At 31.6% G+C, this 20,443-nt stretch overlaps 1 protein-coding gene across 2 annotated transcripts in view; it reads right to left on the reverse strand.

The window, feature by feature from the left end:
* Positions 1-20,443, reverse strand: part of TRPM7 (transient receptor potential cation channel subfamily M member 7) — a 92,429-nt gene that overhangs the window by 26,779 nt on the left and 45,207 nt on the right. For both annotated transcript variants that reach the window (XM_016128571.2, XM_036218397.1), the window contains exons 14-26: positions 19,479-19,619; positions 19,070-19,204; positions 18,257-18,537; positions 16,999-17,227; positions 15,722-15,877; positions 15,499-15,642; positions 13,525-13,653; positions 11,683-11,961; positions 6,072-6,246; positions 4,238-4,364; positions 2,226-2,410; positions 1,417-1,549; positions 72-784 (exon numbers count right to left, since the gene is read on the reverse strand). In XM_016128571.2, coding sequence (XP_015984057.2) covers positions 72-784; positions 1,417-1,549; positions 2,226-2,410; positions 4,238-4,364; positions 6,072-6,246; positions 11,683-11,961; positions 13,525-13,653; positions 15,499-15,642; positions 15,722-15,877; positions 16,999-17,227; positions 18,257-18,537; positions 19,070-19,204; positions 19,479-19,619 — 2,827 coding nt within the window. The remainder of the gene's footprint in view (positions 1-71; positions 785-1,416; positions 1,550-2,225; positions 2,411-4,237; positions 4,365-6,071; positions 6,247-11,682; positions 11,962-13,524; positions 13,654-15,498; positions 15,643-15,721; positions 15,878-16,998; positions 17,228-18,256; positions 18,538-19,069; positions 19,205-19,478; positions 19,620-20,443) is intronic.

The following is a 20,443-nucleotide window of genomic DNA, read 5'->3' on the forward strand; positions in this document are numbered from 1 at the left end:
ATAGTAAAATGCACGCGATATATGCCAATATAATTATATATAATATATATATATTAGTTTGCCAAACTTACCCACAAATGCTCCAAATTCTATATTATCCCCTTCTGCAGCTTTAGAACAAACAGTTTCTTGATCTTTGGTTACAATTTCCAAGTGGCCTTTACAGCTTGGCTGGGATGGTGTACTAACAAAAAATTTGGTTGGTGGGGATGACAGATGTGGTATGCTATTTGGTGAACTGCCTAATTTTTTTTTACTAAATATTTTTAAGGTTTCTACCCCATGTAGTCTCTGTCGCAGTTCTGGAGGAGAAACAGCACTTCGGAATAAGGCACCACAAGAGGAACCAGCCTCGGGAAAACTGAATTCTTTTCTCTGGGGTATCATAGGTAAATTCTGACCAAATACATTATACTGGGGATCTTTTTCATCTTTCATAAAAATATTACCAAAAAAAGGATTATTACTTTCAAGACCACCTTGAGGAAGAGAGGAGCTAAGTGTATTTACAACACTGTGCTTCTTCCATACAGAAGGTCTTGTAGAACCATCATCAATAAGGTTTTGAGCCAAATGTTTGGAAATGCTCAATTCTCGTGTGATTTCATTGTGCACCTTACTAGCTTCTGAAGCTTTCTGGGCAGTGAGTGTTTTTAATGTATCCACAGTCAGGGCTGAAAGATCTTGCAAATGGCCGATCTGAGAATCTAATGATTGTAATGATCGTTTTATATAGTTGACACGATCTCCAACTTCTTTAATTTGAATGCACATCTGCTCCACTCTGTAGGAGAAAAAACACGCTTTTTACAAATGTTGAAAATTATTTAGAAATTTTTTTTGGTAATCTCAATAAATGATAATGGTAAAAAGAAAAAATTTTACATGCATTCAAAGTATGATATAAAATAAGGTATGGTTATTTATTAATAGAAGGCACACCTTGCATTTAATAAAGATCCAGTGCTAATTTCTATTACGATATAATGCAAGATTTCAAAAAATATTTTTGTTCCAAGGCTATTTATTCCAGTTTCCTTATATCGAAGTAACACAAAAAATGTGTATACAGCTACATATACATAGAATTACCATTACTGTAACTGCACAAACACCAGATGCTTCCAGAACATATCAAAGCCGATAGAAACAAATGCTTTAACATGAGGATAGTTTTACCTTTTGCCGACTAGTAAAAAACATTAATTTTCTCTGCCTTTTGTTAATCAGGGTAAAAAATAACACAGATTGACTTACGTGAAATATTAGAAGGACTAACCTGTCTCCCAATATATAACGTAAAACTATTATTAAACTTACTTGTTGACAAACATAAACTGAATAATGACCATGTATAAGAGACATAACTAGTAGGATCTACTCTGACATATAATCAGTTACAAAGAGTTTCTGAACCTTTCAAAAGTGACACGAATTCGCTCTTCACTCCCAGAATGGAATTTGTCATCTTTTTCATTAAAATACATTTCAACACACTGTTCTTCAAAATCATGAAGTTTCTTTTGATCTTCTTCTGTTAAAAAAAGTTCTAAGGAGGGAAAGAAAAAAATCAATGAAGACTATCAAGATATCAAACTTTAGCTCTTGAGTCTTATGAATTACTCAGGGTTCATAAAACTATATACATCATCTGCATTTTTTTTATCTTTTTACTGCTGTATTTCTAAAGCACTAGACAAGTATTTCTGTTTTTTTCTTCATTCACAGTGCTGTCAGCAGAATAGTTTCGGGTACTTCCTCCTGTTATAATTTTCTTTTCCTATAAAACACTTCCCTAATTCTCTCAGATCTCTTTCTCGCACATCCAAGTAGAGGAATTTAAGAACTGAATTGGTAGAATAGAAAGGCACTGTAAAATTATAAGCACAGTTTGACATGATTAGTCTTGTGCCGTGTACACAATGTATTAAAAGTACTGTTTTTGAAGTAGCAAAAATGGTTTGTAGAACAGCAAGTATTATGGTGTACATTAACCATTTGAACAAAAACAAACTGTGATGCCATATTCAAAAAGTTTTATACTAAATTCACTTTTATAGACATTATTACTGCACTTAAAATTCTTTTCTGTTTAGGCAAATACAACAAAAGCTTTTATAATAACATTAACTAATCAAGTCTTCTACTAAATAAAATTAACAGCCTTTAGTATAATACTGATAAGTGATAAAATAAAAACATTGGCTCTACTATATTTTACTTACTTGGTCCAGCTGAAGTCTTATCTTTTTTTCTTCTTTTACATATGTAGCAAAACAGAGAAGCTATGTGGCTGAGAATGATAAGTGGTGGAGGCAGGACTGGTTTCTCATGATAAGCCATAATAAAATGATAACGTTGGTACTTCCATACAATATTGGAAATTGCCTTCACTTGTAAGTACACATTGCTTGGATAATGAAGAATAAAAATAAAGCAAAATTAGTTAATCATACTTTAAAGTTTTGAATGCTAAAGATTTAAATGTAATTCTATTCTAAACAAGGATTCAAGAGTACCCTACTGTATCAAATAGACATATGAAAAGATACTCGATATCGCTAATCATCAAGAAGCACAAGTTAAAACCACAATGAGATATCACCTCACACCTGTCAAAACAAGTGTTGGTGAGGATGTGGAGAAAAGGGAACCCTCATACATTGTTGGTGAGACTGCGAATTGGTGCAGTCGCTACGGAAAACAGATTGGAGGTTCCTCAAAAAATTAAAAATAGAACTACCTTACTACCCAGCAATTCTGCCTCTGGATATTTACCCAAAGACATACAGAACACTAATTCAAAAAGATATATGCACTGCTATGTTCACTGTAGCACTATTTACAATAGCCAGGATAAGATATGGAAGCAACCTAAGTGCCCATTGAAAGATGACTAGATAAAGAAGATGCGGTGCATATAAACAAAGGAATATTACTTAGCCATAAATAAAATAAAATAAAATCTTACCATATGTGACAACGTAAATAGACTTAGAGGGTATTATGTGAAGTGAAATAAAATAAACAAACAAACAAAACAGAAACAGAATCATAGATATAGAGAACAAACTTATGATTGCCAGATGGGAGGGTGGTTTGAAGACTAGGTGAAAATGGTGAAGAAATTAAAAAGTACAAATTGGCAGTTACAAAATAGTCACGAAGATGTGAAAGACCGCATAGGAAACACAATTAATAACATTGTAATAAGTATGTATAGTGCTAGGTGGATACTAGATTTATTGGGGGATCACTTCATAAATTATATAAATGTCTAAACACTATGCTATAGACCTGAAACTAATATAATATTGAATGTCAACTGTTAATTGGAAGAAATAAGAGTACCCTACCATAAACAAGAATAAAAGGCAAATGAGAAACTAGCAAAAATACATGGAATAAGCATAAAGCACAATCAAGTTTGATATTATTGAGGGTCTTAATTACAACTCCCCAGAAAAATGGGCAGAAAATAAAATTTTAAGATTTGAAATTATATATAAATGACAAAAACATAAGAAAAAATTCCACCTCTGTAGAAATTAAATAGTGGGACTAAAAACAAGATCCCTTTATGTACTATGAAATTAGCAACCATTAAACAGGCCTGTTTTGACTTAAATGCAAAATGTCCTACTTTTAGAAAAATAGTCTAAGGAAATACTTAAAGACTGATAAAAAAAAAATTTAACCACAATGTGGTTTTGGGAACAAAAATTTATAATAATCAAATTGAGCAATATAACATGTTGGCTTGAAAAATTATGGTCTATATCATGGAATATACCAAGGAGCTATTAAAAATAAACTGAAGGGGGTTTATTTATTAATGTGGGATAATGTTAAAAACAGCATACAAATATAAGAACATTATTTTTGAAAAGAAATAGTCATTAAAAATGACAGAAAGACATACACCCAAATATTACGAATGAGATGATTGATGAATTTTTATTTGCTTGTTTGTACATTGAATGTGTATTCCTTGGCAACCTAGTAAAAATCCCAAATAAAAGGTAAATTTGTAAAAGAACTGCATATTGAAAGATAAATCTCAAATTTAGAACTCATTTGATTTGAAAAAGCATGCTTTCTTATTTGTAATTTTCAAAGGTAATTTTAGTAGTTTAAGCCTAAATAAAACTTTTAGAATTAAAATTTTGAATATTTCCTTCAAAATTAGCAATATATACTAAATGATCTCATTACAATAAGTAAATAAAACTCTTACTTGAAAAATGCAATAAGAAGATTGACCATAATGATGTACTGTACAAAGAGGTAGACTGCTTGAAGAAATGGAGTCAACCAAGTCCCAGGGCCACAGATTGTACGCAGAGAAGAATCATTTGCACACACTTTAGGAAAAAAAAAAAAAAAATTAAAATACATGAGTAACTGCTTCTAATAAGTATTTGTTTGTAAGAAGTTCTGATTATGTACAAATTTGTTTCAAAGATTCTAGCAAAAGCTTCTTGTCAGGCAGCCACAGGATCACCCACTTAAAACTATTTCGACAGAGAAGAATTTGGTAAGGGATGTGGGCATCTGTTCTACCTCTCTATCCTAGACAAGGAAGTATATTCTTGTGTTATATCTACCCTTCAAGGAAGAGTTTAGCTTGAGGAGCACCGAGGAGAATAAAATTCCCAGATTCAGCCACCCTGTAACATTCTGTAAGAAAAGTAACCAAATCATAAAAAAGTATGGTAAACTCACAATAAATTTACAAACATAAAAACTGCTGACTGAGTTTATCTTATTATGTAACAAAAGAAGACACCTGGAAAGTGTCAGAAGCCAGAATATAGCTGAATACAAACAAGGAAAGGAAGAGCTTTAATATCCAGCACAAAGTTATGAAAATAAAGTAAAATCGATTTAAGTAGGGCAAAGATTAGAATTAAATAATAATCAATGACAAGTTTTAGATCACTGTTAAAATTTTTTTTATGAATTTATTTCCATTCTATTCAGATTAGTTTGATAAAGCAAATATCCAAGGAAGAATGCCAGGAGACTAAAAAACTACATCCAGTGCTTTTTAACAACTAAACTAGAGCCACATCAGAAAAAGAGCAGTTATTAAAAACCTGGAAATGAAACAGAACAGAAAGCCATTAAGCACAAAATCTAACCACACTAGTTAAACCTCACTGTTTTAACCAACATCTGATAAAGACAGATCACCACTATGTAGCCATCCCCTGACCGAACCACCTATTAATAAAGGGGTAGGGAGAAACCTAGGTATGGGGTGAGAGAGGAGTGAAGTAAGGAGAAAATGAGCAAGAGAATTCAAGAGAGAACTAAGAAAGAAAGATTCTACAACTCGGATGTGGATGTCAACAGAAGAACATCCCTGATTGTTGGCTGCATTAACTATATTCACAGGTTATCTAGCTAATTAACTAAAACAATTTTAAAAAATCTATTGCCTTATGCAGAGAAGATATTCATCCTTGCATTTTACAATTCGAGTTTCTCCAATACACTATGATTGGTCTAAACTAATCATTGTAATCCCATTACCCTTGCCTTGTTTCAGAGAGAGGTGGGCTGAAAGCCAATTTAGGCTAATGTGATGAAAGAACAGGTTCAATAGGCGCTTCTGGGAAAGGCATCTTTTGTCTTCTCAATAGAAGCACTGAAAACCCTATCTACCTTTTCCTGTCGCTAGTTACAGAATCTTATAATCATAAGAGAAACCTGTACAAATGACACTGTGTACAGAGCAATAGGATGAAAAACTAAGTCCTTAGCTATGAATTCACCAATCTTAAAGACCACTCTATCTCTGAAATTTCTGTTATGTGAGCTAGTAAATGTCCTTATTGTATATGCCAGTTTAGGCCTAATCTTCATAATCTGTTACTGAAAATATTCTAAAATACTTTTTTTCAATTAATATTTGTTATGTTTCTTCTGGGATTAACAAATGTATTGTGGGAGGGGTTAGGCTGGTAATAGTTTGACTTGTAAAAGTATGTAGCATTACTATAATGCAGTTCTGGCTTTAAAACATAAAATAACCAAAAGATGAATGTGTAAACATAAATCCTTACCATCGATTTCATATGCGTAAACTTCACCAAAAATCATCCAGTATGGATGAAAAACTATATCTTTAGCAAGAGTCCAAGATGGTGCTTCCCGAGGATAAAGTATTGCCTTTCTGGGAACACCAAAACTAAGTAGTACAAGAGCCATAATCACTACAATGTAGAACATATTGGCCACCTGTTAAAAAATGAACACTGTTAAAAGACATGGGTATTTAAACACAGTCACAATTTTCATCTTTAAAAAGTTTCTAATGTTCTAAAAGATAACTAGAACTTTTAAGTTTCTTTTTATTCCTAATAATTAGCATTCAGAAAAATCTCATCACTACATAAACTTTAACCTCGAGGACATTATGTAAAAACTTATCTGTGAAGCGAGGCAAGTCACAGGCACCTTCTATATAATGAACCATATTTCTGGTTCAAACTGGAGTTTGCTTATCTGTAATCCATGTAGATTTTAAGAGAGGTACAGACACATGGGCATATTCAGGGAATCAACTTCCATACGTGCTCTTTCCTAAAATGTCTCTGTTCCTATATTGAATGTGCACACTTGCTTTTCTACTTCCCTTTGATAACTGTCCTTTGCCCACTTCAAGAAAAAAAAAGCATTCTTCTCACCCATACTGAATGAACCCTCCCATTATGCTTTGTCCTGGGCTATGAAAACTTTCTAAAGCTGAACAAAAACAACAAACTGGGTGTTGAAAAAATAAGTGGTACCAGTATCTGGTTAACAAATCCTTTTGCAAGTCAGGTAGTTTGTAATTCTTCAATTTCAACAAAATTGAAAAGGACTAATTGAATTGCATTACCTAATAAATCATTGTAAAATAATTTTTATGTTAAATCACAGTGTGAATTTTAGTGTCATTAATCAAGAATTCAAAGTATTACATGAACTGTTATAATAAAAGTTTAATTTCTATCTAATCATTTAAGTTCACAGTGTTTAGCATTTACATCTAAAAAAGTGACAGCTATCTCACTCTAGTAATATATAATATTCATCCTTGAATAATAATCTACTGGGGAAAGCCCCATACAGATCAAGAGATCAATAAATCTTGATCAAAATTGAGATCAATAAATCTGTGATATACTGTGAACCAACAATTACTGCAATAATAAACCTAAAAAATTATTACGACATTTCCATATAGTTTTAAAATGAGCAAGAGTAGAAATGGAAGGCAGGAATGTGAAAGGTAAAGAGAAATAATAAATGTAGGCTGAATGGAGTAATTATAAAGTATTTATACATAATCACTTAAACGTGATCCTTCATCTTTAAAATTGTTAGATCTGCCAATAAATTTCCTTTTTTAATTAAGTTAGAGTTGAGTCTCTGTGACTTGCAATCAATCCTGATACTTCTCCCCTAAGACTCAGTTTCTTTATTTATAAGATAGTGAAATAATTCCTTCTTTGAGAATTTAAGAGGATAATTGAGAGAATATATGTTCTCAAAAAACAAAATCTTGGGATAAAAGATTTTAAAAAGCAAATAATTCATTGAAACATTATTTATGGTATTTGATACACTTTAGAATACAAACATTTATCTGTAATTTTTGTTTAAATACCCAATTCAAAATTCAAAACAAAACTCAAATCTATACTGAAGTATCATAAAATTACTCAAGTTCTACGATTCAAAAGTGACTGGATTACATAACTTTACACATAAAGCCTATCTGACTACCTTCTTTCTACTTGATCTAAATTTAATGAATTAAAAATATCTGAATATGTCATTTTCTAATATCTAAATTGAGGATTTCTAGCTTGAATGTATAGGTATATGGAATGAGTGGGAAAAGTTTAGCATTTGCCATTTAATTTTCATAAATCTGATCTCTAGTAAAGATGTCAACTGTGAGGAAGATTTCTTCTATTTTAATCTCTTTTATCTTCAAGCTTTTTAAAGCTGTTTTCTTTAAGAAATTCTCCACTCAGAAAAAATTCCTGTTTTCTAACTCTTTTCAAATACCACATTCTTTGTAAATGCCTTCATGACAAAATTAGCTAGAAGTCTAATGAAGACTCTTCAGGCTTCACACAATAGTTTACCATATCTTTTCTGAGGTTATCTGTTTATGTGCTTGTCTTGAAGATCTGGGCCACCTTTTATTCATCTTTGCAGTCTCAGCTTAGTATAATGCATACCATATAACAGATATACAATAATAGAAGAATGTTAAGTTACTCTGGGAACCTCTTTTATAAAATCCACTCCTTTATTCATTATTTAAAGGTATACTTTAAATGAAGGACTTCTTATACTCTGCAGCACCTACTTTAAGCAGCTAATTTAGCAACTTTTAAAGGGGGTGGAAAGAGAAGATGGCACTAGAAGAAAATAGGTATGATGTGATAAATGACTGCATAAAGTGGGGAAAGACATAATCCTGGTATAAGGTGGATCTAAAGATCATGAATAAAGAAGAAAATGAAACATATATTCAAGCTCACTATAAATGGGATGGAAGAACTGGCAGAAGTGTTGGAGTATGTTAGAGGCAATATTCAGACAGAAATCCAGATTGCTCCACATTCTCTTGGCTTCCTCTACTTTTCCCATCTCCATCTATTACTATGGCTGAACACTTCTTTACTTCCTACACTTCTCATTTACTGTATATTACCATTAAATTAACCTGATACTACCAAGTCACTAAATAATCTGGTAGGCAATAAGAAGCTGAAGCACTTTTTTGCACACTAAAAAGTTAGGCTAAAATCAATTCTTTTTTTCCCCTAAAGCCTTAACTCCCCTACATTTTCTGGCAATACCATCACTTTATGAAAGAAAGAATAAATAACAAGTACCTCTTTGAGGTGATAAATAGTAACCAGTAATTCTTAACTGTTAGGGGAAGCAGGACACATTCTCCAGGAGGGGAAATGTGCAGTGTGAAAAAGCAAATATGATAAAAATTTATGTTTAGAAAATGTTTAAATCTTGTTTTCACGATGCAAAGTAATGGTGATATTCCTGGGAGTTAGTGGGGTTACTGGGAGATTTAATTTAGAAGACAACAATTTTCCAACATTAAGGAAGAGGGTTTTAGAAACTCTAGAAATAGATTTTTATATTTAATAAAAGGGGACAGATACTTAAACAAATTGAAAAATGGCATATATATATATTATAGGCCTATTCTGATAAAACTATTATATACATTCATGTGAAGTTTGACAAACACATATTCATATATATACCTTGAGGGTGAAAAGGTATACATCAAAATGTTAATAGTAGATGTCTCTGGATTGTAGTTTGCCTGTATTTGCTAAAATTTTCTACAATAAATAGGAATTTTAGAATAAGGAAGGAAAAACTACTTTTACAAAAGCAATCACATAATAGTTTGTTCTTTCACCAATGAAAACTGAAAATGTTTATGGTATGAGTAGGCCCAATACATTTTAGATTTTTCAGTTCAGTGCATAAAGAATTGCACATTAAATCTAACGTCTACATTTAAAAAACAAACTCTGCCAGATGGTTAAGCCTATGGGAAAGAGCAAAATAGTGGGCATACTACATCAAGAAAAGATTAGATGATCTGGATGTAACTTTAAAAAAGGCTGGATCCATGAAGATAGGGGGAAAGAGGTACCTAAAGACATAAACCATATATAGTTATTTGTTTAGCGGTCATTATCTTGCAAAATACATTAATAATGGGACAAGATTATGTGAAGGTCTGGAGCTGAGAGTGAGGACACTTGTGAGACTTTTTGAACTGTTCTCACTGGTTGGAAATCATCATAATGAACAATTTGACCAGCTGCTTTCAACATCTGTAAACTGGAAAATCATTCCAAAATGTTAAGGAAAGACAAAGAAATGTCAACTTATTCCTTTTATGGAAAAGAAAAGCCAAATAGGAGGAAGGTGACTCTTAAATTGTTTCCTCTATATTTTTCTTCTTTTACGTCCCAGTTCTCAGTGTTTTACATAATCCAGGCTATACCCTGCCTATTCAATTTGACTGCTAACTACTTATCATCAAAGACAGTCCAGTTGGGATACCTTTTTACTCATATCTTCTCTTTAGCTTCAAAGAACAGCTCACATACCATTGCTTTAATAAAAGACTCCACAGATTTATCTCTTTACAAGAATCTATATCTCCTACACCTAATTTAATCAACAAACTACATTGATAGTTTACCAATATCTCGTATGGTTTCCTAAAATACTTTGTGTAGAACAGACTCCTCAAGCTAAACTATAAAATTATTAAAAATAACTACAGAACTGTAAAATAAAAAAAGATGTGGTTTCAAGAAGTTCAGAGTTGTTGCAAGCTTGAAGAAGTGAGAATATAATAAACATTTAAAACTACTTGGTGAACAATTAGTTTAGATTTAAAATCTGATATAAAAATAAGAAAAAGAATTTTAAGAATTAACTTATTAAAATACAATGAATGTTCAATATTTTTGTTGTTTTACCCACCCAAACAAATATTTACTATGGATAACCTACTATGTGACAGGCACAGTGATAAGTTACTGGAGATACAATGGTGACCAAAATTGGACAAAGTTCCTACTCTAAGGAGTTTATAATCTAGAGGAAAATACAAATAACCCAATAAGAATATAATTTAAAATATAGCTAAACATAGAGTAAATATTCTGAAGGAAACAAACAAGTTGATCTAGCTGGAAGAAATCAAAAAAAGCTTGTCAGAGCTGAGATCTTAAGTATAAACCAAAGTTAATTAGTAAAAAAGGCTAAGGGTATGAGTGTAGACGAGGATGACCACCCAGGCAGAAAGAAGAACAGGAACTATGGTCTCTGCTAGGGGCAGTGTTAAAGAAAATATAGGAAGTCTTGTGTGACTGACTAGAGCACAGAAAAAAGATCTAAACTGGTTAAGAGATGAGACTTTAAAAAAAGGCAAGATGTTACTACTTAAGGTAACTAGATACAGGGCCCACCACAAGACATCTCTTAATTATTTCTTACAACTGCATGTGAAGCCGTAATTATCTCAAAATTAAAAGTATTAAAAAAAAAGAAAAGAAAAGAAAAAAAAAAGCAACAGCCAAACTGGGCAGGTCTTATGGGTTTCATTTAGTACATTGATCTCTAGGAGTAATGCAAACCCATTAAAAGATTTTTGAAGGGGAAGTGACATATGCAGATCTGCATTTTGAAGTAATTACTCTAGCTATAATACAGACTGAAGACAAACCAGAGTGGTTGTGAGTAAACAGATTACTAGACTACTGCAGGAGCCAGATAATGAACTGCTTTAGGGTGGTGGCAGGAAAGATGAAAGGAAATTTAGATTGCAGATAACAAGTTCCTAACTTTCATTCTGATCTCAAATATTCATAGCAAGTAGCATTTAAAATTAAAGCATTTCAAGATAAAACAAATAAAATATGTTTTTCCTAACCATACCCATCAAATACTTCCTTTCAAAGTTAAAATCCTTAGGAATGGTCAGTTTGGAGTATAAAGCAAACAAACATGATATAACATTCTCTGGTTCAAGTAAAACTATGTTAATAATGTTTTTATGATTTTAAGAAACAATATCAATAAACCCATGATATGCTTATCGGATTCTTCTCAACTTACCATTTTTCCAATCATCATTACATAAGGTCCTGCCTGTTGATTTACAGCTAGAAAATCTAGCAAACGCACATACCAAAATATTATGTTAAGACAGTAAATTAATCTTCCAGCCACAAAAACATGATTATTATATGCATTTTCAAAGTTCCACTTTGCTCCAAATCTCAGTCCAAATCCAATGAAGAAAGAAATTATGGCAATTGTATCACTGATATTGAAGTAATCACTAAACCACACTTTAATCTTCTGGCTTATTTTCCCAGCTTCAGACATAAAGATCTAAAAGGTTTAAACAAACAAGGTAAATCAATTTCTTCCTATGAAAGCATATACCAGCAATTATATCACAGTAGAATTTTAAATATTTTTTAGTTCAAAGTATTTGTGATTATTTTGGCATTTAACAATGCATTTGATCACTGAAACAATTCACTAAGATAGCAGAGACAGATACTTCTTATCCTCAATCTATATGAGAGCAGGGGGAAAAAAAAACCCAAAAATGATCTATCAACTAAGCTGAAAATCTTGTATTAGAACACAGTTCTCTAGAATTGGAATGTGAGATACTTTTGAAAAGTTGTTTTGTCTTTTATTGAAACAACACTAGGATATCCTGGTAGGGTCTTCCAAAGTGACTTATTTGCAGAAAGTAAACAACTCAGTGGTTTTAGTACTTGTATTTATCTCTTTTCTTGAATATAAAACAAAAAAAATTTTTGTGGATTATGGCAATACATTTACTTCTTCAAATCATAATGTATCATAAAGTAAATACTAAAAAGTCTCCTTTCCACTTGTCTCCCTTAGCCTCCCTAGAGGAAACTACTTTTACTATAGGCATCTCATTTCATTGCACTTCACTTTATTGGGCTTTACAGGTGTTCTGTTATTTACAAATTGAAGGCAAGATCCCCCACCAGCAAAAGGACTATGATTCACAGTGGTCTGGAATGGAACCCACAATATCTCCAAGGTATGCTTGTACTAGCTCATGAATTCTTGCAGAAATTTTTATGAATGTAAATTTTAAAAAATTCATTGCGACGGAAACAACGGATTTGAAAAATATATAAACCACAGGATTCGGAGAAATTTAAAATGCATAAAAAACTATTTAATAAAGTCAATTCCTATAATACTTAAGTGGAAGGGCAGTACAATGCCTTCTATTTGTTTCTGCAATTTCATGTATGCCCGAAATGTAAAGCAGAAACATGAAATAATTCAGAATTAAGTAAATGTGTTATAAAACAACACTTAGGTAGCTACGTAGCTACTAGTTTGAATAGAAAGTATAAAAATTTATTTAAGAAAAACCTTTTTTTCAAAATCAGGATGTTAGAAAATTCACAATTTAAATGGAAAACTCTGATAGACATAAGCTCTAAATCTGTATGACAATTGAATGGGCAGTAGAGTACACTTAAGTGGGCAGTACAGTACAAGAACAAAATAAGAACCTATTTATAATTTACCTGATTGGTTATATGTATACTTAATACTTTTTGATTAGTGACAGAGAAAATAAAGCAAAAACAGATCTAGGCCTTTGTTAGTGACAGAGGAAATAAAGCAAAAACAGATCTAGGCCTTGTTTCTGAGACAAATCATTGTTTTTGTAATCGTGGCAAAGTTAACAGCACACTGCTCTCTATTCCTTTGACATGATTTTTAGAAGAGCAAAAAAAAAAAAAAAAAAAAGTCCAACACTCCTAAAAAATCATACTGAAATCATGATACACATAAACTAAACATACCCATATATTTACCCCAAACAAAGCAAAACAAAACACCCTCCTTATATACAGTAAGTTACTGGCAGGAAAACGAAAGACATACCTCACGAACTTTCTCAATAGCATAGGTAAATATGTAAGCAATAACAATCCATTCTTGCACTGAAGGTAACTGTTCCATTTGTACAAGAACCACAAATGTATAAAGCATCAGAAATCCTAAGTAAGCCAACTAATAAAAAAGAAAATACAAGATACGAATTAAATTGATTACAAAATAAATATTTTAACTATAAAAAATTTTAAGCATACAAACAAAAAAGAGACTGAGCTCCTGTGACCAATCTGCTAGCTTTAATAATTAAAAGTTTTAGAAATAACTTTTCTTCAGTGCACTGTATTTATTAATCGAAATATGACTGGTCCCCATGGTATACATGTGTTGTTCTAGAACCTTGTTGACTTTTTAATACTTCCCAAAGAATTTTATAATACTAAGATTCATGTTGTCAGCTTAGTCCACATAATTCCATTTAACTAATATACCTAACGTACCACCACAATCATAAAGAGACACATACTACCCGCCTCTTCCTTCCCCCAACTAAATGTAATCATAGAAAAGACAACTTGGTATTTTCCTAGCTCTCGGTCACTGAGGTTGAATCCAAAGAAATGGAAACCAATATGAAAAGTATTTTCTCTAAGTAAAAGAAAATCTCACTTTTGATACTCTTAACAAAAAAAAAGGTTATAGAGAGGTGATAGATTTATATATAATAACATCTGAATCATCAGTTCATTTCAGAGGAAAACCTAGACTTTGACCTTTGGACAACTGTGGCTAAGAATCCTCTCATCATTCTCTGCCTCTACCAGTCTTAAAACAAGCAATATCCCTGATTAAAACTATGGCAGGGAAGTAAACTGCAATAAATAGAGAAACTCCTATAGCCACTGTGTTGTCCATATTTAAAAAGTCATTCAGATGAATGCAAATGTCAGGAACCCACATCATTTCTATTAGTGGGAACAGAATTTGGGCATTATGTTAGGTAATTCAGATGTACAATTTCAACATCTAAACAAGATGGAGCAAGAAATTTTTCACATTGAGAAGGTAATGTAATAAAGTAGTCTCAGGTTAATAGGGATGTGAGTGGATGAGAGGGCAACGGTTGAAGGAACAAATTCTCAAATGTTCATCCTAGTACAAAACCATTTGTATACTTTGGCAATTCTTAAAAGGTCTGATGATGAAAATGAAAAACAAAAATAACAGCAAAATCGAAAACAACTTCAAAGTTTTCCTGGGGAGAAAATACTCATTCATGGAGACCTTATTTAAAAGTAAGAGCTAATCTCATGAGTGTTTCTTCAGGAGAGTCCATCCCTCTATGGACATATGTGTTCATTAATCTAGTAGAAAATCTGTTCTTCCATAAGGCAAGAGAAAAGCCAATTATGCAGCAGATAATCAAACATCTACTATAATACGATTAAGAAATAAGCTATTATATCATTGATAAATAAAACTATATAAATGATCTAATTACTTTTCACCATCAATAAAGACTGCAAGAAAGGTATTTCTAAAAATTTAATATGATCTGCAAAATCCAAAAGCACAAAGAAATTATAATTGTGCATGAGAGCTTCTTTTGAATAATCTTTACCAACATTTTTAGTCAATGATTAGTATTTGTTATCCATTTACAAAGGCATAGGGTTACCACATATTTATTTAGTAAATTTCTGTTCCAACTAGAACTAAGACTTATTAGTGTTTATTATTCCAAATGATGGCAATTTGGATGAAACTAAGCCAAACTTACTGCTCTTTTAAATAGAAAATGGCTTTTCAGTGACGTAAGTTACATCTAGATCAGTATGGACCCTAGACCAAAAGTACTCTAAAACCTATCTTTTAAAATCATTATGTTCAAGAATTCCAATGTGCTATATATTATGCCATGATCGCTTTACAAATGATATAAATGTCTAAGCAATGTACTGTATACTTGAAACTAATAAAATAGAATAAAAATCATTATGCTCATACAATTTAAAAACATACCGTGTTAAACCAGAATTTTACAATTGGTGCATGATAAAAGGCATAAAACTTTCGTGTGATTGGAAGCTTTTTGGATTTTATTTGTATCTCCATTTCATTCTTTCCTCCATTACTGTCCAATATTCTGACTTCTTTAAATACTTCCTAAAATAAAAATAACATTTACTGTACGTTTATTCACAATAAATTTATATATACTTAAAAATTTTTTTTCCCTCCTTACCATAGGAATCTCTTCTGTTATGTTTTGAAAGTTGTTTTCACTATCTTCCATTGTCATTTGATGGGCATCTTGAGATTGTGGAATATGTGACATTTCAGCCTTAGTTTTATATTCTAGCATTAATATGGCAGGCGGAACTAAAATGCTTAATATTACCTACAAATTTTAGAAACATGAGTTTACATTTTAAAATTAATGACCTTCAAGAATATAACAAAAGCAAAAAAAAGGGTATTAAATATCCTAATTATTAGTTAGCCATTTTGCTCCTGATAGTATTAGGAAAATAACAAAAACTTCCTTTTTACTTACATATTATATTAAACTTCCTTTTTACTTACATATTATATTTACTTACATATTGAATTGTTTTAAGAAGTAACAATTTAGTATTATATGAGGGTATAGAAAAGATTTAATAATTAAAGACCTGTTCTTTAAAAAATTAATATTACAGTTTGTTCAGAGAATACATTTTTGTTTAAAGAAAAATTCAAGCCTTATAAAGTTGCTATGTGCTTAATTTTACCCTAAATCTCTTTGCAAGTGTTCCATGTCATAACATGATTACTCAGCTTGTGCATCTCCATAAACAGGTTTATTTCTAAAAATTTATGTATTACCTGCAAAATCCTAAAGTACAAAGAAATGATGATTGTGAGGGTTTTTGTTGGTTAAGCTTTCACGATTATTTTCAGGGGATGATTAGTATTTGTTATCTACTTACAATGGTCAACAGTTAAACTACTTCCTGATTTCTGCCTCCTACATTTCTGTACCTTATTTAAGACATAAGATAACAAAAAGAGAGTTTAAAGTAACATCTCTCACTATGATAAAATCTAAAGTACCAGCAAACTTTTTACCCAAATTCTTGACCATAAAAACCGGGCATATCCAATATACTTCAAGTAAATTAAAAATAATAGATTATTAAATTGGTAGACAGGTCCTAAATTATAGAATTTGGGAATCTTCTTTTCATAAAGCAGCAACGTTGTTCATAGCTGTTGAGGGCTAGAACCACTAATACTTCCATTTGTTGGCCTCATGCTTCTGGCTCAGATAGGGGCAACAATTAACTACACACCACATCTGAAAAAGATTCAGAGTAAAGAATAGGAGGAAAAAAGGACACTTCATGCCACTTGGGATAAAATGCCAACACTGCCATCCTCACCGCCCTCATAAATCAAGGCATTTTTCTATGCATCTGGGCTAATTTCTATGTTTTTATCTAGTCACATACTTTATAACAAATTATTTCTGAGTTATACCTTGTACCAGGAATTTTTCCTCATATTCAGCCTTCCCATCCACATATCAGATAACAACATTTGTGTACAGGTATGTGCTACAAAAGGTCTAAGTCTTGAAGAAACTGCTAACTTAAGGCAGGTGGAATTACTCCAGTTTTTCAGTTCATAAGTGAGCAATTTCATAGCCATGGTTTCATCTTGTCTGAAGGACTGTTCTAGTAATTCAACTGCCAGTTGACCAAAATCACTATCAAAGATAAAAGCCAAAACATTTTCAGATTACCAAACTGTTGTTTTAAACCACTATTCTTAAATTCATTCATAACATGTTCCAGTTTTTAGTATTTACACACACACACACACACACACACACACACACACTACACACTCTTAGGGAGCTGTAAGGTATTAGAATCACAGAAGCTTTGTTTTCAGATATTTACTACTCTGTGGGAATCACAAAGTATTAAAATACGTCACATTAAGAACAGACTGAAAAGGTCACTCCAGAGCACTCGCCATGGTAATATATAAACCTATCGTGTTACTGAAAACCAAAACTGACAATATTCAGTTAAAAAATTCCATAGAGTTATTTCAAACATAGAAGAGTGTTGCTAGCCAGTATAGAGGAATACTGAGAGTAGGGACTAACCTAATCATAAAAAACACCTGAATTTTAAATCCTCAGTAATCATAAAATCCCTACTTGAGCTATTTTTGGCAACAACTCTTACCCTCTTCCAAAGTCAGCCCATTTTCAGGGAGGGAGGTCCGAGTCTCTACCATAAGGCTTCCTAGAAACTACCTTCCAGGTTAATATTCCATTAGTGCCCTAAGTAAACTATAACTTCTGTGATCTGTTTCATTCTTCTATATAGGTAGTTCCACCATCTGGAAAGCCCTTCCAATTAAATTTATTTCCTTAGAACACAGCTCAAACCTTGTTTTCTTCCTTCCTTTACCACTTCAAGTGGAATTTTTCCTAATTTAACTGCTACTATGTGCAATTATTAAGCTGACTTCTGGCATTTCTTCTTGCTGAATTATTTCACTATTGAATTGCAAACAATGTAATAATCTCTTTTGTACATGCACAATAAGCAAAGTTTCTGAATTTTAAAGAATACCCAATATATTTTAAAAATGGGTTTCTCTTAATAGCAATAAAATTATACCCTGTATATTCCCACTTAGTGCATGACACTACAACTTTCACTTAAACTCAATCTACTTTGTATTTTTAAAATATTTCAAATGATAAAATATAACTTACTTGGAATACTGTTTCAATTCTTCTGAAGTATCATCTACAAGGTCACTCTGCTTTGCTTCATATGCCATTGAACGATAGATCTTACAGGCAACTAAAGCTTTAGCCATTGATTCTTCACCATGCTGCCATAAAAAACGGGCCATGACCTGCCTCTTCATAAGGCATGCCCAAATTAACAGTTCATTAAGTGGATAAGAAAAGCGCTTGGCTTCTGGATCATCAATATCTACAATTTCATCTTTGGTTCTTTTCTTCTTTCCTTCTTCCATAGCTGTATCAATCTTTAAGGGAAAATATAAAGCTCATTAGAATAGGGCTGTGACATTCATGTGAGAATTTTTATAAAATCTCCTTTACACTATTCTTCAATTTCAGATAACTGTATAAATTAAAATAGTACAAATTTTATATACTTGATTTTTATTATAGCTCAAAATTCACTTTATGAAAATGGCAATTTAAAAATACGTCTCTGTAATAGTGTTCCAAGTTTAAAGAAAGGGTCTAAATATTTCAACTAATATCTGATAAAACACAATTTTAATGAAAGAAAAATTTAGATAACACCTGTCTTGCATGTCGCTAATCAACTAAAAACTGAAAAAAAGAAGGCAGTTAAGCATTTATAGAAAAATTTAAAAAATTTGATTATCATAGCTAAATATAAAAAACTTAATAGAACCATTAACTCACAATGAATATCTTTTTGTATATGGCAAAATGAAGAATCAACAATATACTATATTTGAAAACAAAAGACAAAACTTAACTAAAACAGGGAGTCCAGAAAGTTTAATATTTAAATAAAAATACCTTTGGTCGGTAGGGCTGTGCTGTTTTAATGAAATGATTATGTCTCATTTTTTCCTTTTTATCTGCCCTATTGCCAAAAGAGTCATGACTCTTTCGCAGCTGAGGAGTACTGCTGGAGGTATTTCTGCCAGACCTCTGAAAATGAAAGCTTATTAGTTTTTACAGATTTCAATATGCTAATATCTATAAAAATTCAAAAATCATTTTATATATATGTATAAATGTGTGTGTACACATATAAATAATATGATTTTAGGATTTTGATTACATAATATTTCTGAGCATTCTTATTAAAAATCTCATATTTTTAAGACAATACTTTTTTTCCCCATTCTAATAAGTAATTTTTAACTTTTAAAGTTTTTAACTTTTAAAGCATATTAAGATAGACTTCCCAAATACTACATACCCGATTATTTCCACCAAGACTATTATATATTAATCGAAAACGCTTCCGAGTGTAGGTGCATCTATAGGTTCCTCCCATAAGATATTCAATAACAAGTCCTATATCAATTAGAGTGATCTTATATCCTGGAGGAAGATTTCCCTAAAAACAAAACATTGGTTTTAAAAAGACAGGATAATAGTATTTCTCAATAATTCCATGCCATGCCTAGAAATTCGCCTACTCTCCAAATGACAAATGTTTACTTATTAAAGAAAGCTGGGATTTCCAGCAGCTATCTTTACAGAAAGGAGTGATTTGTTTTTCTGTTTCCTTTTGTAAGAAAAGGGGATCCTGAAGTTTGAAGTCTCAAAGGTGTAGCTTGCAACAGGAGTATGGCTTACAGCAGAAAGACAATATGATCTCTCCACTGCCCTAATACTTCACACTAAGAGCCAAGTATTCAATTATGTTATGTGGAACATAACATAAATTGCATTTTCCTGTAAAAATAATGAATTCTTAATTTTAATTATATTTCTTGATGGGCCTATAAACGCTTACTTAGTATTTTTTAAACCAAAATTATATTGGCTATTTTATTACAGATGACATAATTTTTTACAGCCTCATCTAGGATTTAACTACCACTTATAACACTATTTAGGGCATCAATTTACAAATAAATTTTTGGAACATAATTCACTTGTGAGTTGGTAAGACTGCTTATTTCAGAATCCAACATTTGGTTGATTTTATCAAATAATCTTAAAAAGGTTTAATATCAGATAATTGATAATAACTAATTCTGCCCTACTATCGCCACTCATTCCATTTCCCTAATTATAATTTCATGACCTTTTAGTATTTTTTAAATGCTTATAATTTTCATATTTTGGTATCATCTGTCACATTTCTAATCCCTAGATATCTATATTCTTTAAATCTCCTATTTAAAAATAAAAGTTCATCTTAAATGTAAGATT

The sequence above is a fragment of the Rousettus aegyptiacus genome, unplaced genomic scaffold, assembly GCF_014176215.1.
Source record: "Rousettus aegyptiacus isolate mRouAeg1 unplaced genomic scaffold, mRouAeg1.p scaffold_m13_p_3, whole genome shotgun sequence".
Lineage (NCBI taxonomy): Eukaryota > Metazoa > Chordata > Mammalia > Chiroptera > Pteropodidae > Rousettus > Rousettus aegyptiacus.